At 39.0% G+C, this 25,744-nt stretch overlaps 1 protein-coding gene across 1 annotated transcript in view; it reads left to right on the top strand.

Annotated features, from left to right (window-relative positions):
- Positions 1 to 3,032: 3,032 nt before the first annotated feature.
- The window catches only part of LOC131991564 (sine oculis-binding protein homolog), a 40,657-nt gene continuing 17,945 nt past the window's right edge, over positions 3,033 to 25,744 (top strand). Inside the window, exons 1-6 of the mRNA XM_059357026.1 lie at positions 3,033 to 3,270; positions 11,036 to 11,165; positions 12,125 to 12,319; positions 16,076 to 16,227; positions 20,879 to 20,974; positions 23,304 to 25,208. Of these exons, the coding sequence (XP_059213009.1) occupies positions 3,178 to 3,270; positions 11,036 to 11,165; positions 12,125 to 12,319; positions 16,076 to 16,227; positions 20,879 to 20,974; positions 23,304 to 25,199 (2,562 nt within the window). The 5' untranslated portion in view covers positions 3,033 to 3,177 and the 3' untranslated portion in view covers positions 25,200 to 25,208. The remainder of the gene's footprint in view (positions 3,271 to 11,035; positions 11,166 to 12,124; positions 12,320 to 16,075; positions 16,228 to 20,878; positions 20,975 to 23,303; positions 25,209 to 25,744) is intronic.

Genomic DNA, 25,744 nt, shown 5'->3' with positions numbered 1-25,744 from the left:
TTAAACCTCACAACATAAACATAAATTCTATGTATGTAGTTAAAATGAGACCCACCTTTACAAAATTAAAACGCTGCTTACATAATTGCATCAATACAAATAATCTAAAAATATATTTGGAATGTATAAAACAATCTTTTAAGTACATTTTGTTTGATACTTTATACTTTTACTTCAGTAAGTTTTGAATGCAGGACTTTTATTTGTAGTAATTATGCAGTGTGGTATTAGTATTTTTACTGAAGTAAGGGATCTGAATACTTTTCCACCATTGTATTTTGTGCAAAGGATTGTGGGTCAGAATAGCCAGAAAAATGCAAAATGCAAAATATGGCCATATGCAGCAGGACATCCTGGCATTTTGTGCATAATGCATTCGAAATATTATCTTTTTCGACTTAAAATATCTTTCTGGCATCCTTAATACCACGGTAGTATAATATTGGAACGCAAAGTTTATTTTGACACAAATTATGGTGCTTAACATATCTCCATTTATTTCAAAAATGTGTCATAGTTTCTTGTATAGCTTACAACATAAACCTAGTTTAAGGCAAATTTGATACTACTTAATCTGATTCAAAAACAAAATGAATGGTGCTGTATTTATTCTTTAGTGTGTGTGTGAACAAAAAGATTATTTGAAGTGAGCAGCGATATTGTTTATGGTATATCCTCAAATTTGTTGTATTAATTAGTTAATTACTTGTTTATTTGCTTACTTTTTACATATTGCAAATGCTGCAACCTTCCAACAATAGCCTATAAAAATAAGTGAATTCAGTTTAGTTTGGATCAACCTTTTAGTGACTAGTTTTATTTTGGTTGTGGCAATCGACAATGCTGTTAATATTCAAATGAACTTCGATCGAATGAGCGGTAACCTCACCTAGCGGTAACCTCACCTAGCGGTAACCTCACTTAGCGGTAACCTCACCTAGCGGTAACCTCACCTAGCGGTAACCTCACCTAGCGGTAACCTCACTTAGCGGTAACCTCACCTAGCAGCAACCTCACCTAGCGGCAACCTCACTTAGCGGTAGCCTCACCTAGCGGTAACCTCACCTAGCGGTAACCTCACCTAGCGGTAACCTCACCTAGCGGCAACCTCACTTAGCGGTAACCTCACTTAGCGGTAACCTCACCTAGCGGTAACCTCACCTAGCGGTAACCTCACCTAGCGGCAACCTCACCTAGCGGTAACCTCACCTAGCGGTAACCTCACTTAGCGGCAACCTCACCTAGCGGCAACCTCACTTAGCGGTAACCTCACCTCGCGGTAACCTCACCTAGCGGCAACCTCGCCTAGCGGCAACCTCACTTAGCGGTAACCTCACCTAGCGGTAACCTCACTTAGCGGTAACCTCACCTAGCGGTAGCCTCACCTAGCGGTAACCTCACCTAGTGGTAACCTCACTTAGCGGTAACCTCAACTAGCTGTAACCTCACCCAGTGGTAACCTCACCTAGCGGCAACCTCACTTAGCGGTAACCTCACCTAGCGGTAACCTCACCTAGCGGTAACCTCACCTGGCGGCAACCTCACCTATCGGTAACCTCACTTAGCGGTAACCTCACCTATCGGTAACCTCACCTAGCGGTAACCTCACTTAGCGGTAGCCTCACCTAGCGGTAACCTCACCTAGCGGTAACCTCACCTAGCGGTAACCTCACTTAGCGGTAACCTCACCTAGCGGTAACCTCACCTAGCGGAAACCTCACCTAGCGGTAACCTCACCTATCGGTAACCTCACTTAGCGGTAACCTCACCTATCGGTAACCTCACCTAGCGGTAACCTCACTTAGCGGTAGCCTCACCTAGCGGTAACCTCACCTAGCGGTAACCTCACCTAGCGGCAACCTCACTTAGCGGTAACCTCACCTAGCGGTAACCTCACCTAGCGGTAACCTCACTTAGCGGTAACCTCACCTAGCGGCAACCTCACCTAGCGGTAACCTCACTTAGCGGCAACCTCACCTAGCGGCAACCTCACTTAGCGGTAACCTCACCTAGCGGTAACCTCACCTCGCGGTAACCTCACCTAGCGGTAACCTCACTTAACGGTAACCTCACCTAGCGGTAACCTCACCTAGCGGAAACCTCACCTAGCGGTAACCTCACTTAGCGGTAACCTCACCTAGCGGTAACCTCACTTAGCGGTTACCTCACCTAGCGGTAACCTCACTTAGCGGTAACCTCACCTAGCGGTAAGCTCACTTAGCGGTAACCACACCTAGCGGTAACCTCACCTAGCGGTAACCTCACCTAGCGGTAACCTCACCTAGCGGCAACCTCACTTAGCGGTAACCTCACCTAGCGGTAACCTCACCTAGCAGTAAGCTCACTTAGCGGTAACCTCACCTAGTGGTAACCTCACCTAGCGGTAACCTCACCTAGCGGTAACCTCACTTAGCGGTAACCTCACCTAGCGGTAACCTCACTTTGCAGTAACCTCACCTAGTGGTAACCTCACTTAGCGGTAACCTCACTTAGCGGCAACCTCACCTAGCGGTAACCTCACTTAGCGGTAACCTCACTTAGCGGTAACCTTACCTAGCGGTAACCTCACCTAGCGGTAACCTCACTTTGCAGTAACCTCACCTAGTGGTAACCTCACTTAGCGGTAACCTCACTTAGCGGTAACCTCACTTAGCGGCAACCTCACCTAGCGGTAACCTCACCTAACGGTAACCTCACCTAGCGGTAACCTCACCTAACGGTAACCTCACCTAGCGGTAACCTCGCCTAACAACAGAAACACAGAGCTGGAAAAATGGCAAAGCGTCAGGGAGACGAAAATGCTGAATATCTCAAAAAGAAAACGAGAGGGTACCATGAAAAGGTTGGGAACCTAAAATATAGAATGCCCTCTTTTATTTTCATCTCATTTGGTTTTACTTTGAAAGTCCCAACAGGAAGTTTTGTCTTTGTCACCTGCAGGTACTTGACTGTTGAGAGAGAGTTGGGATTGTGGAGCGGCGGAGCCTCCAGCCCGGAGCGCACACATGTTCAGTGGACTCTAATGGAGCGGAGCCCCAGATGAGGGACTCAGACCTCCGGGAATGACAGCCGCTGTCACCGGGAGTGACAGCTTCCACTCTCAGCTACTCCGCTAAAACACCCTCCAGCTTGACACTCAACACTGATCCGGATTGGATCCACAGCCAGACCAGGACTATGCCAGAGATGGAGAAAGGGAGACCACCGGAAAATAAACGCAGCAGGAAACCTGCGCACCCCGTAAAGAGGGAGATCAACCAGGAGATGAAGGTGAGTTTGTGTGATTAGTTTTGATAAAGTGAATCATATTGAGCGAGCAATAACTTCTGTCTGTACGCGCACAATGTCTTCCTACTCAGGGGAGTCAACTGCGCACAGATCAATGCTGGGAATAATCACACACACACACACACACACACACACACACACACACACACACACAGTGTTTGTTTTCCCTGAATGCTCTCCTTATGGCTTTTATTTAAACAATCACACGCCAGGAAGTCACTTTTGTTGCAGATTTATAAGAACTACCGTGAAAGTTTGCACCTCTTAAAGGACAATAACTCATAATAAACTTATAAATATAAGCTCTAAAATGTCACACACGCAAAACACAGGGCGTTTTAATTATAGATGTTCGCTGTGAATAAGACTCGGTTGGCCTGTGCGTACTGGGGACGCCATGTCAGGCCAGCTGTGGCCGGACGCGCGCACCGTAATGCGCAGCGGACATCCAGATGTGCGTCACTTCTTCCCCGCTCTTGCGGGTACAGCGCACACTTGCTGTACAACAGAAGCTTTGCCCTCATGCCTTTCCTAAAGAGAGAGGGCATTTATGTCCTGTAAATAGCCATGTCCCAGCCTCACACTGAGGGGAAAACACTATGACACAGTTTGTAAATATCCCTCCAAAATAAAGTTCCTATTCATAGATAATGTTCATTAAGAAATCTCTCCTCTGCTGCTTGCTTTTAAAGGACACTCACAGTTAAATCACAGTAACAGACTTGATTTCCTGCCACCATTATAAGACCATTACTGCATGGAAACTAAACCATGGATTGTCTGCTTTGTTTGGGTTCGGACACTGGCTATTTGAGAGTGTTGACTAAAGGGATATCTGAAGCTCCTTCAAGCAGGAGTTAGAAATCTAAAAAGACAAGTTTTTTGAGGGGGGAGGAGATTCTGGCCTTTCGTGAGAGAGGAAATGTGCTCTTTTTGTGTAAGTGGTTTGGATTGTAGCGTTTGATATCCAGGGGAGGTGTAGAGTTACAACTTAACTAATTTTAATCAAAACATGTGAAACGATATCCCCGCTTGATGTGAGCCTGCCTGGGCTGAATCTCAGGGTCGGCCCCGGTTTGTTGCCTTTGGCTGCAGCTCTCTCTGTGGTTTGGGATATGGCTTGTCACTCTCACAAAGCAGATGTTTGTCTGAACTGCCAAAAAGAAACAAAAACAACATTGTGGGAAGTGGAGGGGTGGGTGAAAAAAAAAACAGCCAGACTTTCGTTAACAAGAAACAAAAAAAGGAGTAAATGACACTAAGCTGTATGAATGTACACTGCAAAAAAGCCAACTTGTAGGCTATTTTTTGGCCTAAAACAGTGATTTAATTTGGTAAAACTTGGAAATATAAATTATTGACATTTAGGGCAATAATGTAAGTTAGCACAACAAAGGAAGCCAGTTGTCTGCTCAAAAACAAGTTGGTGAGTTGTTGTTACTTATATCTTTAAGTTGGGGTTCACAACAAGGGACAATAGTTCTGATAACTCTTATTTCTTTGTTGGGAAATGCGGGAAAGTGGTGAAATTCGGTTATTAGCGAAAGCTAGCGGCTAACTGAAGCTAGCGGCTAACTGTAACAAGCAGCGCCGCTAGCGTCAGTTACAAGAAGGGACAATAGTTCTGCTAACTCTTATTTCTTTGTTGTGAAATTCGGTCATTAGCGAAAGCTAGCGGCTAACAGATGCTAGCGGCTAACTGATGCTAGCGGCTAACTGATGCTAGCGGCTAACTGATGCTAGCGGCGCTGCTTGTTACAGCTACAAGAGTAGCCATTAGCGTATCAATGCTAACTCAAAATTGTGGTCACAACATTAGCTGACATTTCATAGCGGCGTTACAATCGTGCCAGAGAAATTCAGAGTTGAGCAAACTCAAAAACAAAACTTAAAATATTTAATTTAATTGTCCAACTTAAAATTTTATCGAAGTTTGTTGCCTTGAAGTTTTGAGTTCACCCAACATTTCTTGGTAACACTTTACAATAACCAACTAAATAATGTTTATAGATGGTTTATAAACCAATTATTAACCATTTACAAAGTGCTTTACGTATTTTATCGTTAAATGTTTTCAACCAATTTCTTAAAGGTGTATGAATAATTTCAAAATCATTAACATACTTAATGTGGAGTTAAAAATATTAAAATGGGTGCAACTAAAACCATTTATAAACAATTAATTATAATTTAATTGTTTGTTAATGGTAAAGTAACTATAAACTTACATTAATAGACATTTTTATAAATGAATATACATCTATTTGCCATTTATACATGATTAAGTTAGTTAAACATTAATAAATTATGTATTTACCATTCTAAATGTCTATAAACAGTTTATAAATGATGATTAAACATTAATAAACTATCTGTTTACCGTTTATAAATGATGGTTATTGTAAAGTGTTACCCATTTCTTTTTTTGCAGTGTAGGAGAAATACCTAAATTAGATGTCATGTGATAAGTTAGGGATGTGCACCTTTTTAAAAAATGAGCCAAATTATGGAAAAGAAAAAGGGTAAAAAGGGGGGAAAAAGACAGACAGGAAGGCAGGAAAACTGATTCTAGCTGAGCTGAGGTCCAGCCGAGTGTTGTCTCTGTAATACATCTGTTTCAACACCACATTCGGACCTACTCCCTCCACGTCAGACCCGAGCGCAGCACCAGACACCGGATACTTAACTTTAATCATCGTTAGGCATATTTAGCTGGATATGATACCACTGCTTGCACTCACCCACACACTCTCTGAGACACACACACACATACACAGCAGAAAGTGAGCAAAGCGAGGCAGATATCCATTTCTCTGAGGCCCTAGAGCAGAGCAGAGCAGAGGTCGGAGTGAGGAAAGCAGGGGAAAGAATGTGCAGTCAGTACTACAGCACTACAACACCACCACAGCAGACTGGCTGTGCTGGAAAAGGCTGAAACCTGAGAGGAGGAGCTGGGTCGGGTGTCAGGGCTGGAAGGTGGAGGCAGGGGCGGAGGGGAGGCTGCACTCAAAAAAAGCAAACTGGGTGTCTGTCATCTTATCCTTAGTCTAACATGTAGCTTCTGCTATAGAAAATGATGTTTTGTGGTTTTTAAACAGTTTTAAAACCAACATGGTCTCACAGGAATCCGTGAAATAGCCACGGATTTCGCTTCACTCAAAATCCGTGGAATAGCCACGGAATCACTCAAATTTCCGTGAAACTGACACGGATTTGGCTACAATGCAGGTTAATGACAGTCATATCCCGTGGCTATTCCAACATACAAAGTGATTATGTACATTCACTGAGTGAAGATTTAGAAAATAAAACATAGATTTCTCGCTAGAAATGTGATCAAAATCCATTTTTATGCAGAAACTAAGTCAAAATATTGATTTTTTCACTAAAAATGAGAGAACTGTCCGCCATGTTTTTTGTTCTGACCGCCGGGACCTTGAAAGTCACGTGACTTGGAACAAACCAATAGGAACAAATATCCATGGAATAGCCACGGGATATGACTGTCATTAACTTGCATTGTAGCCAAATCCGTCTCAGTTTCACGGAAATTTGAGTGATTCCGTGGCTATTCCACGGATTTTGAGTTAAGCGAAATCTGTGGCTATTTCACGGATTTCTGTGAGACCAGGTTCTTTAAAACAGGTAGTTTTAGCATAAAATGCAATAATTTAAAATTTACAAGAATAATTTATGTTAAAACCAAGGTTATTATAGTTAACGAAAACTAACGAAATAACGAAAACTAGAATTGAAAAAAGATTTTCGTTAACTGAAATAAAAATAAAAACTAGAGTTTTTTAAAAAAAACGATAACTAACTGAAACTGTATTGCGTGGTTACAAAACTAACTAAAACTAGCTAAAATTATAGTGAAAATGTGCTTAGTTTTCGTTTTTTCATTCATAATTCAGTGTTTCTATTTGAACATGCAACACATGGTGAATATGTTTACTGAGACTGGGATGTTTACACTAGAACCAAAATACAAAACACCCAGAACTGTAAGAGTTAATAACCTTATTGGGGCTGAGATGATAAACCAAAGGAAATAAAGGCTAAATTTATTATGACCTCTTTGAATCTGGCACCAACACATAGCCCATTACAAAAAAACTAAAACTAACACAAAAACTAAACTAAAACTAAGCATTTTCAAAAAATAAAAACTAGCTAAAACTAGAAAACTCACTCTAAAAACTAACTAAAACTAACTGAATTCGAAAACAAAAATTCACAACGAAATTAAAACTAAAACTAATGAAAAATCCAAAACTATTATAAGGTTGGTTAAAACAACCCAATTCTAATGGGTTAAGATTTCAAATCAATTCTTTTTGGGGTTTTTTTTGGCCATTTTCAAGGGTTTATTGATAGTGAGAGACAGTGTGAAGGGGGGAGACAGATGGGAAGAACCCGGGCTTCTAGCGGTAACCTCACCTAGCGGTAACCTCACTTAGCGGTAACCTCACCTAGCGGTAACCTCACCTAGCGGTAATCTCACTTAGCGGTAACCTCACCTAATGGTAACCTCACCTAGCGGTAATCTCACTTAGCGGTAACCTCACCTAGCGGTAACCTCACCTAGTGGTAACCTCACCTAGCGGTAATCTCACTTAGCGGTAACCTCACCTAGCGGTAACCTCACCTAGCGGTAACCTCACTTAGCGGTAACCTCACCTAGCGGTAACCTCACTTAGCGGAAACCTCACCTAGCGGTAACCTCACTTAGCGGTAACCTCACCTAGCGGTAACCTCACCTAGCGGTAACCTCCCTTAGCGGCAACCTCGCCTAGCGGTAACCTCACCTAGCGGTAATCTCACTTAGCGGTAACCTCACCTAGCGGTAACCTCACCTAGCGGTAACCTCACCTAGCTGTAATCTCACTTAGCGGTAACCTCACCTAGCGGTAACCTCACCTAGCGGAAACCTCACCTAGCGGTAACTTCACCTAGCGGTAACCTCACTTAGCGGAAACCTCACCTAGCGGTAACCTCACCTAGTGGTAACCTCACTTAGCGGAAACCTCACCTAGCGGTAACCTCACTTATCTGTAACCTCACCTAGCGGTAACCTCACGTAGCGGTAATCTCACTTAGCGGTAACCTCACCTAGCGGTAACCTCACCTAGCGGTAACCTCATCTAGCGGTAACCTCACTTAGCCGTAACCTCACCTAGCGGTAACCTCACCTAGTGGAAACCTCACCTAGCGGTAACCTCACTTAGCGGTAACCTCACCTAGCGGTAACCTCACCTAGCGGTATCCTCACCTAGCGGTAACCTCACCTAGCGGTAACCTCACTTAGCGGTATCCTCACCTAGCGGTAACCTCACTTAGCGGTAACCTCACCTAGCGGTAACCTCACTTAGCGGAAACCTCACCTAGCGCTAACCTCACTTAGCGGTAAGCTCACCTAACCTGTACATTCACTGAGTGAATATTTAGAAAATAAAACATATATTTCTCGCTAGAAATGTGATCAAAATCCATTTTTATGCAGAAACAAAGTCAAAATATTAATTTTTTCACTAAAAATGAGAGAACTGTCCGCCATGTTTTTTGTTCTGACCGCCGGAACGTTGAAAGTCACGTGACTTGGAACAAACCAATAGGAACAAATATCCATGGAATAGCCACGGGATATGACTGTCATTAACTTGCATTGTAGCGAAATCCGTGTCAGTTTCACGGAAATTTGAGCGATTCCGTGGCTATTTCACGGATTTCTGTGAGACCAGGTTGATAATAACCTTGCTGGGAACAAGTTATTTTTTGGAGTGTGGTGAAGATGGGAGGTGAAAAAAACTGGGAGAGAGAGAGAGAGAGAGAGAGAGAGAGAGAGAGAGAGAGAGAGAGAGAGAGAGAGAGAGAGAGAGTGGTGGACACTAGAGGAGAAGAGAGAGGAGTGGGGCATTTCCGAGAACCGTGGGACCTCGCTGTGGTGTTGGGTGTCCCGCTCTGATTTCTGCCCGTTCCGGATCAGGTTTCTCCTCCAATCCGGTTCTCCCAAAGCCACAGAGAGAGGTGGGTGGATAAAGAGAGAGACCTTTGTGTCTTTTATTTTTTTTTTTTTCATCTGGTCGTAATAAAAAAAGAAAAAAGAAGGGACCACACATCCCATCTGCGGGGAAACAGTTTTCTTTTCTCCCTCTTTTTTCCAATTATAAGAGATAAACAAAGGATGATTCATAGATTTCACACTGGTGTTAGGTTTTAAACCTTTCCGTCTCAGATTTAGCAAGAGTAAACAACTTGAATACATCATGGAAAAAGCGTCATACTGTACTCCACTGTGCCCATATTCATTTCCCCAACTAGGGCTGGGGCTGAGAAAGAATCCCTCGCATTGATTCAGTAGAGTAGGAAGGTCTGATTATGTTTAACATAGGATAAAAAGTTCCACTAACAACCCCGAAGATTTACGCTCACAATTTCCCATTTGCAGGCGAGCCACGGCTCAGTTACCCTCTCGCTTTACATCAGGGGGCTCAAACTCAAATTACCTGGGGGCCGCTGGAGGCAGCATCAAAATGACCAAGAAATACACATAATTCCCAAAAAAGACATAAAATTATTTAAAAAAAAGACAAAATGACCTGGAAAAAAGACACAAAATGACAGAAAAAACTAAATTATTTAAAAAAGAAACAAAATGACCAAAAAAACACAGAATTACCAAAAAAAGACACAAAATTATTTCAAAAAAGACACATAATTACCAAAAAAGACACAAAATTATTTCAAAAAAGACACAAAATTATCAAAAAAGACAAAATTACCAAAAAAGGCACAAAATTGTTTTTAAAAAGACACAAAATTACCAAAAAAAGACACAGAATTAACAAAAATGATACAAAATAATTTAAAAAAAGACACAAAATTATTATTTTTTAAAGTAATTAAAGGGACCTTCCACACACATCAGCCCGCGGGCCGCGAGTTTGAGACCCCTGCTTTACATCATGGGTCTCAAACTCGCGGCCCGCGGGCCAATTGTGGCCCTCGTGACGATATTTTGTGGCCCCCACCTTGATATGAAAGTTTAATGTGAGTTTTATATGAATGGCACTTTACCGTGTTGTGTGTGGAAGGTCCCTTTAATTACTCTTTTTTGGTAATTTTGTGATTTTTTGTAATTTTAAATTTTGTTAAATAATTTTGTGTCTTTTTTAAATAACATTGTGTCTTTTTTTGTAATTTTGTTTCTTTTTTTGTAATTTTGTGTCTTTTTTTAGTAATGTTGCGTAGTTTTTGGTCATTTTTTTGTCTTTTTTAATAATTTTGTGTCCTTTTTTGGTAATTTTGTGTCTTTTTTTAATAATTTTGTGTCTTTTTTAAATAACATTGTGTCTTTTTTGGTAATTTTTTGTCTTTTTAAAAATAATTTTGTGTCTTTTTTTGTAATTTTGTGTCTTTTTTTGTAATTTTGTTTCTTTTTTGTAATTTTGTGTCTTTTTTTAGTAATGTTGTGTAGTTTTTGGTCATTTTTTGTCTTTTTTTAATAATTTTGTGTCCTTTTTTGGTAATTTTGTGTCTTTTTTTAATAATATTGTCTTTTTTCATAATTCCGTGTATTTTTTTTTTGTCATTTTGTGTGTTTTTTGTCATTTTGTGTCTTTTTTCGGTCACTTTGTGTCTTTTTTTGGTCATTTTGATACTGCCTCCAGCGGCCCCCAGGTAATTTGAGTTTGAGACCCCTGCTTTACATTAATCAGTGATTTCTTCTCCTCTTTTTCTCGTGCAGACGTTTGCAGAAAGCACCATGAACGAGCTGCTGGGATGGTACGGCTACGACAAGGTCGACCTCAGAGACTCGGAGGCCAACGAGATCAGAAACTACCGAGAGAGACGGCAGCATGTGTCTGTGCTAAAAGGTGACGCCAGGTGTCCATAGTTAGGGGTTTTTTTTTCTTCGGTTTACAACAACAGGCTCTGCAGGTTCCAGTGCAGACATAGAGTCACTGTTTTGCCAGACGTACTCTCCTTTAGTTGCAACTTCTCAAGTTTCATTCATTCAGATGCATCTATTGTTTCTCAAAACAACTGTATTAAAAACCAGCGTAGAGCATTGTTATGGGTGCAGGCGTTATTACAGTATCATGTTATCCATACTGTGGATTTATGCTATTGGATTACATGAAAATCCCTTTGCATTATTTTATCTTTTCATTTTTAATATATATATATATACATATATATACACTACTGGTCAAAAGTTTTAGAACACACCAACTTTTCCAGAATTTAATTGAAAATGATGCAGTTTAATGTCTCAGTGTACTCTGAAATTAATGCACATTTGCAGCATTTAAAATTCTTTATTGAGCATGATAGTGTTTTGAAAGTAAAAAAAAGATTCAAAATCACATTTTATGTTGGACTAAAGGACTAAAAAAAGACACAAAATGACCAAAAAAAGACACAAAATGACAAAAAAAAGACACAATATGACAAAAAAAGACACAAAATGACAATAAAAGACACCAAAAGACACAAAATGACTAAAAAAAGACACAAAATGACTTACAAAGACATGAAAAGAATTCAAAAATGGACAAAATAGCCCAAGACTCCATAGAGTTAAGTTGTTAACCCATTTCTTGTTCCCTGAAAAAGGCCTACTTGTATAATTCTGAAATGTACATTATTTTCCAGTTTTGGTTAAGCTTACCTTTTTTTATTTACCTCTGGCAGTTCACCACTTACCTTTGGACCCTTTCAAGCTGTTCATTTGACTTGAACTGCTTGAATTTCAATAAAAAACTGGAAAAATTGGGGTGTTCTAAAACTTTGGAGAAATCCCTTTGCATTATCATATCTTTGTGTCTTTCAGAGAACTCATTGCCAAATCCCAAGAGCCTGGACACCAAAGTGGGTCACTCGGTCCTCGCCATGAAGAGCGGAGAGAGAGAGTCCTCCAGCGTCCCCTCCTCTTCACCTTCGTCCTCCTCTAAGAGTTCATCACTGACCAGCCCCAAGGAGCACAAGAGTGCCCCGGTCATCGTCCCCCTTATAAAACCATCAGCAGGTAGTTTGATGCCTCCAGATCCACACATGCACAAATAATCCACACTGTAACCAAATGCTGTGTATTTACGAACATGGTCTCACAGGAATCCGTGAAATAGCCACGGATTTCGCTTAACTCAAAATCCGTGGAATAGCCACGGAATCACTCAAATTTCCGTGAAACTGACACGGATTTGGCTACAATGCAAGTTAATGACATCATATCCCGTGGCTATTCCATGGATATTTGTTCCTATTGGTTTGTTCCAAGTCACGTGACTTTCAAGGTCCCGGCGGTCAGAACAAAAAACATGGTGGACAGTTCTCTCATTTTTAGTGAAAAATCAATATTTTGACTTAGTTCTGCATAAAAATGGATTTTGATCACATTTCTAGCGAGAAATATATGTTTTATTTTTAAATCTTCACTCAGTGAATGTACATAATCACATTGTATGTTGGAATAGCCACGGGATATGACTGGCATTAATTTGCATTGTAGCGAAATCCGTGTCAGTTTCACGGAAATTTGAGCGATTCCGTGGCTATTCCACGGATTTCTGTGAGACCAGGTTGCAAAAAAGTGTCGCCTAAAAACAAGATAAAAACAGTAAATCTGAGGGAAATGATCTTGCTGCATGGACAGATAATTTACCTTGACAAGATTTCTTAAATTAAGATTATCAGATCTAGAAATAAGCATGTTGTATGCTTAAAAATAAGAAATTACCTCTTAAAACTTTGTGTGGTCTGTAGCTATATGGACCCAGACACAGTTTGAATTGTTTTGACTTTGTATTCTGGCACATTATGGTGAAAGAACGACTGAAGTGTAAGAGCTGACATTCATTTTATGTTTTGAGTGTAAGAAGTGAAGCTCATTTTATCCTGAACATACAGCACCGTGAAGTAGAAAGTCAGTACATATCTGTTTTAATCATTCTTTCATTTTAGACCCAATATATTGGAGTACACAGACAAAACAAGAGAAAATGTGTTGCATTCACTGATCCTCTTGATCTGCAGCTGCTTTGTAGTGTGACAGCAACATAATCTGCAACGTAATTTATTTCAGAGAACTGTTTTCTTTTTCATTTAGAGCATCAGTAAATCAACATTTTAACGGATGATTTAAGGTATTACTGATTTTCCAGCCTTTTTATATTCAGTATTTTGCTATAATTTAATTATAGGGACTACAAGTGCTTGCATTTCATGTTTAATTATGTAAATAAGGCATTATCTTATTAAATAAGTGCCAGTTTGCAAAACTTTCCAGAACAGAAGAAGAATTAACATCAGATAAAGCTTAAAAAAAATGTTTTATTTGGTTGATATATTAGACTAAAAGGTTTTTGGATGTCTTCTCTTATTGCTACATAAATCAGGAAATACTGTCAACAGCTATAAAAAAAGAAAATCACCATGTTTTTATGAAGGATGGATGAACAAATCCATCTGTAAAATCCTTCAGAATATAGACAGGACACTTCTGAGCCAGAAATCTCAAAATCCAGAAATGTTTTCTTTCCACTAGTTTGAAAGAAGAGCCCCAAAAGTCTCACCTTAATATATTAATATTATATTGAAAAGTATTCTGTCCTACAAAGTCTAACTGCAGGAACTACACAAAGGGTCAAACTGAGAAAAACTGCTTTAAATTTTTTTTAAAAGTTTTTTAACTGGCCAGCAAAATTGGTTACATTTAGATAAAAGATATGACACTTATTTGTACATGTATTGATGATGTCATTTTTATGCTCAAAATCCATGATGCTTTATTTGACCTTTGACCCCAAAAATGTAGCTTCTAGCGTCTGCAAAAACAGAGTGCAGTAACAACAATGTTGTTGTCTTCTTTCAGCTTATATATTTTATTTTCAGTGAATAAACATTTCTGAATTGATTTTGTTATCAGTGTATTTAAAAGTGTTTAACAACTCTATTCAAATATATTTAATAAAGTAATGTTATATTTTAGTCTTAATATAATTTTATCTCACTTTTTTACTTGATCACTATCTAGATAATAATTTCCCTTTCAAATAAACTTATAATTAATTAATTATTAATTAATTATTTTTATGTTTAAATTAGCATATATATCCAAAGCAGACTGTGGTAAGTGCAATTACTGCTTGGTTTTGAGTTGGATTTTGTTGTTTTTATATAATTATTTCTCTGAAATAAAGCAAAACTGAAATCTAAAACCTTGTCACAAGATAAAACAGACATCAAGGAGTTCATTTTTAGTTAGAACTCAATTTCGATGTCACCAAAAATGTAGTTACTGCAGTTAGACTTTGCAGGGCAGAGTAAATCTCATCTTAGATGTACATAAACAAAACAAAATAGAGCCCTTTGACTGTTGACAGGGCTGATATAAATGTTCAGGAGCCATAAAGAAGACGCCAGTATTTTACTGTTATTTTACAGTTTACTTACTGTAATTTATTTACAGTATATTACCATATTTTGGCTCACAGTATATGATCGTAGGATATTGGTTTGTTCCAAGTCACGTGACTTTCAAGGTCCCGGCAGAACAAAAAACATGGCGGACAGTTCTCTAATTTTTAGTGAAAAAAATCAATATTTTGACTTAGTTTCTGCATAAAAATGGATTTTGATCACATTTCTAGCGAGAAATATATGTTTTATTTTCTAAATATTCACTCAGTGAATGTACATAATCACTTTGTATGTTGGAATAGCCACGGGATATGACTGTCATTAACTTGCATTGTAGCCAAATCCGTGTCAGTTCCACGGAAATTTGAGTGATTCCGTGGCTATTCCACGGATTTTGAGTTAAGCAAATCCGTGGCTATTTCACGGATTCCTGTGAGACCAGGTTGAGATAAAAACACTAAATCTGAGGGAAATGATCTTGCTGCATGGACAGATAATTTCTCTTGACAAGATTTCTTAAATTAAAGATTGTTAAATCTAGAAATAAGCATGTTGAACACTTAAAATAAGAAATTAACTCTTAAAACAAGATAAATAATCTAACACTTCTAAATCTAAAGGGTTTTTTTATCTTGGTAAGAAACAAATAATATGCAGGTCACTCTGCTCGGGCCAGTTCATCACTGCTGGCAGCTTTAATTTATCTTGTTTTAAGAGTAAATTTCATCATTGTGTCTTTTTAGTGGTCATTTTTACATCTATTTTTGGTCAGTTTGTGTCTTTTTTGGTCATTTCATGTCTTTTTTGTTCATCTTGAGTCTTTTTCATGGTCATTTTATGTCTTTTTTGGTAATTTTGTGTCTTTTTTGGTCAATTTGTGTCTTTTTTTTGTCAATTTGTGTCATTTTAGTGGTCATTTTTACATATATTTTTGGTAATTTTGTGTCTTTTTCGATCATTTTGTGTCTTTTTTGGTCAATTTGTGTATTGTGTGTAAAATAAGAAATTAACTCTTAAAACATGATTAATTATTTTTGCTTCATGCTTATTTCTAGATTTAATAATCTTAATTTAAGAAATCTTGTCAAGGTAAATTATCTGTCCATGCAGCAAGATCATTTCCCTCAGATTTACTGTTTTTATCTGGTTTTTAGGCGACATTTTTTTGCAGTGCAGTATTTAGCTTTAGCTCTTCACAGATATTGAGAGGTAAGGACTTCTTGTTGAAATCCTCTTGAATCTTTACCTTAAATGATCTCCTGAACAGCCTCACACACCTGTTTGAAACTGAGCTGCTGTAGTAAAGCTGGTTGGTAAAACAAATTGCACTCATTAATTGACCTCAAACTGTTTTTTTCTGCAGTGGAAGATGTGCAGAATGTGCAGATCGTGTGTGTTTGGTGCCAGAAGGAAGGCGTGAAGCGCTACTCTCTGTGCATGGGCTCAGAGCTCAAGAGCTTCTGCAGTGAGAAGTGTTTCGCCGCCTGCAGACGGGCCTACTTCAAACGCAATAAGGTCAGTAGGAAAATACATATCAGCAGTGGCGGACCATGCCTCCATGGTTGAAAAAGCGCGCTAAAGTGCCTCTAGAGTGGTGAAAACAAGAGGAAGTGCCTTATTGGCTGCCTTTTACACGTGCAAAAAAGTATTTGGTGCCCTCTAGGATGCTCCTTCATACAATAAATTATGATGATGTGCCCTCTAGAGCAAGAAAATTCAATAACGTGTCTTAATGAGTGCCCTTCTAGTGGCCTTTTTCCTGTTTGGTGCCTCCGTGGTTGAAAAAGCGCGCTAAAGTGCCTCTAGAGTGGTGAAAACCAGAGGAAGGGCCTTATTGGCTGCCCTTTACTCATGAAAAAATGTATTAGCCTAACCCTAACCCCAAAAAAAAAATTGCGGAATGGAGCCGCAAACTTTATATTGAGCCTAAAATGAAAATTAAACAGCCAAATAAGTCTAAATTAGCCTACCAACATTATTAATAGTCATATTGAGCATTTATTAATATGCTTTTGAAAACTAATCTAGGGGAACTCAAAACTAAACTCAAAGTTGGCAAAACTTAAAGGTTAAAGCGCCGGGCCGCAGACTTTCGTAAGCTATGAAGCACATTTTAGTTGACTTAAATGTCAAAACTTTTTTAATATGCTGTAAAAAGGCTATACAATGTTACAATTGAAGAATACAAATAGTTTTTGGTCTACACCATTGATAAATGAAAATTTTAATGCAAAAAAATATATATAATTTTTTTGTCTCATTTAAAAATATATGGATATATATCGCCCAGCCGTAGGTGTGGCGTTTACTTTGTCTGTGAGGCTGACTAATATGTACACTACCGGTCAAAAGTTTTAGAACACACCAACTTGATGGTGAAAATGAAAATGATGCAGTTTAATGTCTCAGTGTACTCTGAAATTAATGCACATTTGCAACATTTAAAATTCTTTATTGAGCATGATAGTGTTTTGAAAGAAAAAAAAGATTCAAAATCACATTTTATGTTGGACTAAAGGACTAAAAAAAGACACAAAATGACAAAAAAGAAAACCAGAAGACACAAAATGGCTAAAAAAAAGACACAAAATGACCAAAAAAAGACACAAAAAGACACAAGATGACTAAAAAAAGAAACAAAATGACCAAAAAAAGACACAAAATGACTAAAAAAGGACACAAAATGACTAAAAAAAGAAACAAAATGACCAAAAAAAGACACAAAATGACAAAAAAAGAAACAAAATGACCAAAAAAAGACACAAAATGACAAAAAAGAAACAAAATGACCAAAAAAAGACATAAAATGACAAAAAAAGACACAAAATGACTACAAAAAGAAACAAAATGACCAAAAAAAGACACAAAATGACAAAAAAAAGACACCAAAAGACACAAAATGACCAAAAAAAGACACAAAATGACAAAAAAAGACACAAAATGACAAAAAAAGAAACAAAATGACCAAAAAAAGACACAAAATGACAAAAAAGGAGACAAAATGGCCGAAAAATGCAGGACTTTTACTTGTAGTTGAGTCATTTCACAGTGTGGTATCAGTACTTTTACTGAAGTAAGGGATCTGAATACTTATTCCACCACTGCTCACACATCACGAGCACTTTATAAGGCTTCATAGTTGGTGCCAGCTGTGTCACCTGAGCATCAAGTGGTTTCTGGCAGGTAAACTAAAACCTCCAGAAACAGATACTGCTGATCCTGTGAGGTCATATCTGATGGATTCATTTACAGGGATTTTAAAAGGGGGGATCTCTGAGAACACACTTTCTAGTAATTATGGAGGGCCCAGTATAGGAATTGGGGGAGTGAGGTCAAAGTTTGCAGAGGGACACTTAGTATCAGTTTCAGCGTTAATGGAGGAGGGGCCGGCCATTAAGTGGCTTTGGTGTGGAGGACAGGAAAGATACAACTATGGCTAACCGCTCTGATGCACATCGCAGTGATTCTTCACCTTCCATTACGACACGGAGATACCCTCTTTAGACGGGAGCTGGATCGCCTTTCACCCTCACTGTTGTTGATACCGCGCTGGGTTTATTCACACGACAACAGAGACAAAAAGGAGCGCTGGGAGGAAATATGTTCAGAAGAACACAAAGTAACTAACTCCAACACGTGGCAGGAATTCAGGTGGAAGATTAAGACACAAAATGACAAAAAAAAGACACAAAATGACCAAAAAGAAAACCAGAAGACACAAAATGGCTAAAAAAAGACACAAAATGACCCAAAAAAGACAAAAAATGACAAAAAAAAGACACAAAATGACAAAAAAAGACACCAAAGGACACAAAATGACTTATAAAGAATTTAATTGAAAATGATGCAGTTTAATGTCTCAGTGTACTCTGAAATTAATGCACATTTGCAACATTTAAAATTCTTTATTGAATTCAATTAAATTCTTTATAAGTCATTTTGTGTCCTTTGGTGTCTTTTTTTGTCATTTTGTGTCTTTTTTTGGTAATTTTGTGTCTTTTTTGGTCATTTTGTGTCTTTTTTTGGTCATTTTGTGTCTTTTTTTTGGTCATTTTGTGTCTTTTTTTGGTCATTTTGTGTCTTTAGGTGTCTTTTTTTTTGTCATTTTGTGTCTTATTTTGGTCATTTTGTGTCTTTTTTTTGTCATTTTGTGTCTTTTTTTTGTCATTTTGCGTCTTTAGGTGTCTTTTTTTGTCATTTTGTGTCTTATTTTGGTAATTTTGTGTCTTATTTTGGTAATTTTGTGTCTTATTTTGGTAATTTTGTGTCTTTTTTTGGTCATTTTGTGTCTTTTTTTAGTCATTTTGTGTCTTTTGGTGTCTTTTTTTGGTCATTTTGTGTCTTTTTTTAGCCATTTTGTGTCTTCTGGTTTTCTTTTTTGTCATTTTGTGTCTTTTTTAGTCCTTTAGTCCAACATAAAATGTGATTTTGAATCTTTTTTTTACTTTCAAAACACTATCATGCTCAATAAAGAATTTTAAATGTTGCAAATGTGCATTAATTTCAGAGTACACTGAGACATTAAACTGCATCATTTTCAATTTCACCATCAAGTTGGTGTGTTCTAAAACTTTTGACCAGTAGTGTATATATATGTTTGTATATGCTGCAAAAAAAAAAAAAAAAGCAGGGCTGAACAGGCAACAAGCCCTGTAGTTTTGGGAGGCGGGAGGAAGCTGTTGGCTTGTCGCTGCTTGTCTGAGAGGAAGGCCAGGAGGCCTGGGGTGAGGTGTCCACTTTCAGTGCATACCTTACCTTCAGCTGCTTCATGTTTCGTAACTCAACACGACTCAATGGGTTACAGAGATGGGGGAGCACTCAAATCCACAGCAGATCAGCTTACATGAATCAAGTGGAATTTCCTATATTAATACTGGCAAGGCCATTAATAATCTGACAATACATCACCTGCATTATCTCTTTACCCGGTTGTAGAGCCGTATCTGTTTCACAACACAGTGATTTCCCTTTGTTGTATTATTGACCTTTAGGGGCTGCCACGCAAGTTCAAACTGCTTTAAACCTCGATGACAAGCCGATTAATTCAAAGCTATTTTCTGCACTTGTTATGTAAGAAGCTCAAATTTGGTTTAATGACTGGTTTAATGACAGAATTATTCCAGTGTCGCGTTTTGATCAACAGCAATTACACTACTGGTCAAAAGTTTTAGAACACACCAACTTTTCCAGAATTTAATTGAAAATGATGCAGTTTAATGTCTCAGTGTACTCTGACATTAATGCACATTTGCAACATTTAAAATTCTTTATTGAGCATGATAGTGTTTTTGAAAGTAAAAAAAAAGATTCAAAATCACATTTTATGTTGGACTAAAGGACTCAAAAATGACACAAAATGACCAAAAAAAGACACAAAATGACTAAAAAAAGAAACAAAATGACAAAAAAAGAAACAAAATGACCAAAAAAAGACACAAAATGACAAAAAAAGACACCAAAAGACACAAAATGTCTAAAAAAAGAAACAAAATGACCAAAAATAAGACACAAAATGACAAAAAAAGAAACAAAATGACCAAAAAAGACACAAAATGACCAAAAAAAAGACACAAAATGACCAAAAAAGACATAAAATGACAAAAAAAGAAACAAAATGACCAAAAAAAACACAAAATGACTAAAAAAAGACACAAAATTACCAAAAAAGACACAAAATGACAAAAAAAAGACACAAAATGACAAAAAAAGACACCAAAAGACACAAAATGACCAAAAAAAGAAACAAAATGACCAAAAAAGACACAAAATGACTAAAAAAAGAAACAAAATGACCAAAAATGGACACAAAATGACTTACAAAGACATGAAAAGAATTCAAAAATGGACAAAATAGCCCAAGACTCCATAGAGTTAAGTTGTTAACCCATTTCTTGTTCCCTGAAAAAGGCCTACTTGTATAATTCTGAAATGTACATTATTTTCCAGTTTTGGTTAAGCTTACCTTTTTTTATTTACCTCTGGCAGTTCACCACTTACCTTTGGACCCTTTCAAGCTGTTCATTTGACTTGAACTGCTTGAATTTCAATAAAAAACTGGAAAAATTGGGCTGTTCTAAAACTTTTGACCGGTAGTGTACATCATGGTGAATTTGAGCATTCATTGTGGTTCATGTCATGTGTGTCTCACTGTGGTTTTCCCCTTCAGGCCAGAGACGAAGACCTCCATGGTGAGAGATCCCCTCAGCACCCTCATGCAGAGGACTCGCCCAGACTGGTGCTGAAGATAAACAGCAACGTCAGAGTAAGAGGACTAATTCAATGTGTCTTTTGTTTTCCAATGTCGAGTATTACACTGAAAGAAAAAACCCTGTTGTTTTTACGGTAAAAAAACGGCAGCTGTTGTTGCTGCTCCAGAACTTTACCGTAATAAATTAAAAATTAAATTTTTAATTTATTTTTAAATTAAATTAATTTAATTTAATTTAATTTTTTTTTAATTAAAGTTAATATACTTTATATTTGAGTTAATTTACTAAAAGATGCTTTTACAATGTTATAATTTTCATCAGTTGGCTGTTTGTGTATTTATGTCGCACATTTATTATTTACATATTTACATGTTGAATGTTTGCAGCTGCGTCTTTAAGACAGTTTAGGACTGGCTTCTGATTGGTTAATTCAGTCAGGTGGGATGTGAGAAACCAGGAAGTGAAGTTGTATTGAAGTTTGGTGACTGTTTAAGAAAGTAATCTGTCTCCATCTTGCTATAAAGTGATCCAACCACCACACATCGAACCCTCACGTTACAATAAAAGCACTGTTGATTTCACGTTTAAGATTGCCATTTTATTCCATTTTTTACTGTTAAAAAAAAAAAAGTTTGTCCATCGAAAGAAACGCTGTTCTGCCATATAATTGACAAGAAAATATTTTATAAATGCTGCATAAATTAAAGATTTTACCATTGAATATGACAGTATATTTTTGTTAGAGATATGGTGTTTAGGACATTTAACAGTGAGAAAAAGTATTTTTACAAAAAATAAATGCAAAAATTACAGTGATGGCTTGTATATATATTACAGTATATTTTTGTTACAAACACAGAGCCAGAGTATTCTATAGTGGAGTAATGTATTTTTGTTTTTAAAACTTAAAAAAAATACTGTTTTGGTACTGTATCCTTTTTATCAAATTAGAAGATTAATCCTCAGCAGAACTTGTTTTGATTACTTATTTTACAAAAAAATTAAATCAAAAAGTGATTCTTTTTAGTTCAGGATTTTTCAGATTTTCAATTAAACCCAACATAATTTCTTTTGCTGCATATATTGGAAAGTGAAAGTGTATGCATGCTGCATTATTCAAATTATTACAATTGGGAAAGGTGCAGAGGAAAATAAGAAACTAAAATAGATTTAAAAAACAAACAGAAAAAATACATATGTATGTAAATAATAGTGATAAGATTTTAAGATAAGATAAGATAAGATAAGACATTCCTTTATTGATTCCCCATGAGGGAACTTCAAGTGTTGCAGCAGAACAAGTACAGAGTAAAACCAGAATATTAGAAAAGAATAATAAAGATGAAATAGAATGAAGATAAAAAAGATTTTAAATCGACATTTTAGGTTTAGATTTGATTAATTTTCCTGACAGAGACATTTAACACATTTATAGTTTCTGTCTGGTTGCATTTTGGTGATTTTTATAATATTTTTATTTTAAAAAAATTCTGGTGGGCTTTGGGAGTTTAAACAGATTTAAAAACGTGTAGCTTGCATTCTTTATCTTCTCTTTACTGTACAGTACAGGCCAAAAGTTTGGACACACCTTCTCATTCAATGCGTTTCCTTTATTTTCATGACTATTGACATTGTAGATTCATCAAATCTATTAATGAACACATGTGGAATTATGTACTTAACAAAAAAGTGTGAAATAACTGAAAACATGTCTTATATTCTAGTAAGCAAAGGGTGGTTACTTTGAGGAATCTAAAATACAAGACATGTTTTCAGTTATTTCACACTTTTTTTGTTAAGTACATAATTCCATATGTGTTCATTCATAGTTTTGATGCCTTCAGTGAGAATCTACAATGTAAATAGTCATGAAAATAAAGAAAAACGCATTAAATGAGAAGGTGTGTGTCCAAACTTTTGGCCTGTACTATATGTATGTAAATAATAGTGATAAGATTTTAAGATAAGATAAGACATTCCTTTATTGATTCCCCATGAGGGAACTTCAAGTGTTGCAGCAGAACAAGTACAGAGTAAAACCAGAATATTAGAATAGAATAATAAAAATGAAATAGAATGAAGATAAAAAAGATTTTAAATCAACATTTTAGGTTTAGATTTGATTAATTTTCCTGACAGATACATTTAACACATTTATAGTTTCTGTCTATGATAAATGGTGGCATTTTGGTGATTTTTACACCAAACATCACCGAACATTTTTATTTTCAAAAAATTCTGGTGGGCTTTGGGAGTTTAAACAGATTCAAAAACTTGTAGCTTGCATTCTTTATCTTCTCATTACTGTATATTTGTGCAAAGTTCTGAGCTAGGATCTGTCACTTCAATGACCCTCCACAGTCTCTGTCCCCTGTGCCACAGGTATGTGACTGGTGCAAGCATGTCCGTCACACTAAAGAGTACCTGGACTTTGGATCTGGTGAGGAACGACTCCAGTTCTGCAGCACCAAGTGTCTCAATCAGTACAAGATGGATGTTTTCTACCGAGAAGCCCGCGCGGCTCTCACCAGCTCCAGCCCCAGCAGACCCAGCCAGGAGGGGGGCCGGGCCGACACCATCCTGGCCGGGCAGAAGCTTCTCACTCCGGAGTCCTGGAGCAGCAGCAGCAGCCTGGGAGACCCTCGCCACAGAAACCTTTCCCCAAGAGGGCCAACACCAATCCATGGACCGGCAGAATCCACCTCCATGTCCCCCTCAGAAGCATCCTCTTCCAATTCCAAGATCCCCGTCTCTGGGCTGAGGACCCTGGAGAGACCCATCCAGCCTCCTCCTCCTACTAAGGAGGTGTCTCCCCACCCTACTCCCCATCATCCTGCTCCTCATCCTCGCCCCCCTCTGGAGCATCAACCTGTACCTCAAATGCCCATGCCCTTCATCAGACCTCCTCTTCATGCTCAGGGCCTGAAAAGCCCCCTTGCAAACCCTCCCAGACACCCTGGCCCCCCTTCCAGCCCCATCCACAGACCTCCTCACTCTCCTCACCTGCAGCCCCCGACCTCCTCCATGAACCCCCCTGGACTGGTGCATCCCTTCCCAGGAGCCTACTTCCCTGGCTTGCACTCCCCTCCTATAAACATGATGCCAAGAGGTCCGGTCCCAATGCCCCACATGATGAACTATGGGATCCCTTCCTTTAGCCCTCTTCTGCCCCAACCCACCGTCCTGGTGCCTTATCCAATCATCGTCCCCCTTCCTGTCCCCATACCCATCCCTATCCCCATCCCAGTCCCTTCTAAGGCACCGGTAGAAACTCCCAGTCACAGTGGTGTTATCCAGCCCGTGCCAGAAGGGGTAGACCGGGGCAGATCCAGGGCTACCAGACCACCATCTCCAGGGATTCATGAAGGGGGCAGCAGATTGATAACCAACAAATTGGGTGGAACCTTGACTCAAGGTCTTCCCTCGCCAAGTGACCCCAACACAGATTGGGTGAAATCAGAGAGGCCATTCCCGTCCCCAACCTCCACCCCCCACAGTGGAGCGTCGTCCCCCAGAGCCCAGTACAACGAGTCCCCCTGCTCGGCCTCAGGCTCAGAGGGGCTCACAGACTATAAGCAGCAGCAGTCAGAGCGGCAAGTCATCCAACGGGTTCTTCAGAGGACCCAGGTGAAGCCCAGTGCCAATGGAATGGTGGACCTATCAGGACTGGGAGAGTCAGGAACTGGGCAGGGTACCAGATCAGGGCTCCACGACATCATCAGGCCCACCCCTCTTCTACCACAATCCCCTTCACACGACACTGTCTACCACCACCAGGACCCCCATACCCCGCCTCCACACACACCCCCCAGCCCCACAGGGAGCAGCCATCCATACGATGCCACATCCTCTGCCCTGAATTCTCAGAACCACAGTCCAAACGGGATGTCCTCCTCACCCACAGCCGCCAGCCCGGACTCCCCCTCACCCCAGAGAGTACCAGCACCGCCCCTTGACCCCGCGCTCAACGAGCTGGAGGCCATCAAAGAGAACAAGTGCTCTGTTGTTGGTTCGGTGCACACTGAGGGCCCGGTCGGTCAGGCAGAAGAGCCCTTAGCGGTAGTCGGGGAGGTAGGAGAGGACCCCCATGTTCCCGATGAGGACCATGCCTATGCCCTGCCCACAGCGCCAAAGACAGGTGGGACCACCACCCCGCTGCTCTTGCCCAAACTCAGGGACAAGGGCAGCCTGAGGAGCCCTGCTAACATGCCAAGTGCAGGAGACATGGAGCCAGCTCTGAAGAGGCGATGCCTACGAATCCGAGATCAGAATAAGTAGAGGATGGAGGTGAGAGATTCTGTTACGGGACAAAGTATAGATAGATATGCTGATGATACTGACTTGTATATGGGAAGAAGGGAGAGAAATACCGTACCTTGTTATCCTACTCAACATAACACAAGCAGCCAGTGGGTGGGATTTACTGCATTTCAGAGATTGTCGGGTACATTTAAGAGTAAACCAGCTGCATTTGCATAAGCTTTTCTAAATCCTGTGGCATTGTGCCACACCCACACTGTGTTCTGTGTTGGTCAAATTAAAAAAACAGCCATTATTTTTAAATGCCATTTGACGAGGGATTGGAAAAAGTGTGCACGCACACATTCACACATGCACACATGCACACATGCACAGGGCAGGCTTAATCACAGGTCTCACAGTATGCGCGTGGTCACTAAACAGCATGGCGCCAAAGAGAGAGAATCCCAGTAACCTGGCACTCCTCAGGGCTCTAAGGTTACAACAGGGGAAGGAGGTGGAGGGCACAGCCAGTGAGAGTCACTTTGAAAGGAGATCACTTCACCACAAGCTGACAGTCACAA

The sequence above is a fragment of the Centropristis striata genome, chromosome 18, assembly GCF_030273125.1.
Source record: "Centropristis striata isolate RG_2023a ecotype Rhode Island chromosome 18, C.striata_1.0, whole genome shotgun sequence".
In the NCBI taxonomy this organism is placed as follows: Eukaryota; Metazoa; Chordata; class Actinopteri; order Perciformes; family Serranidae; genus Centropristis; species Centropristis striata.
The sequence above is the reverse complement of the archived record's forward strand: the minus strand, read 5'-3'. Positions and strand labels throughout refer to the sequence as shown.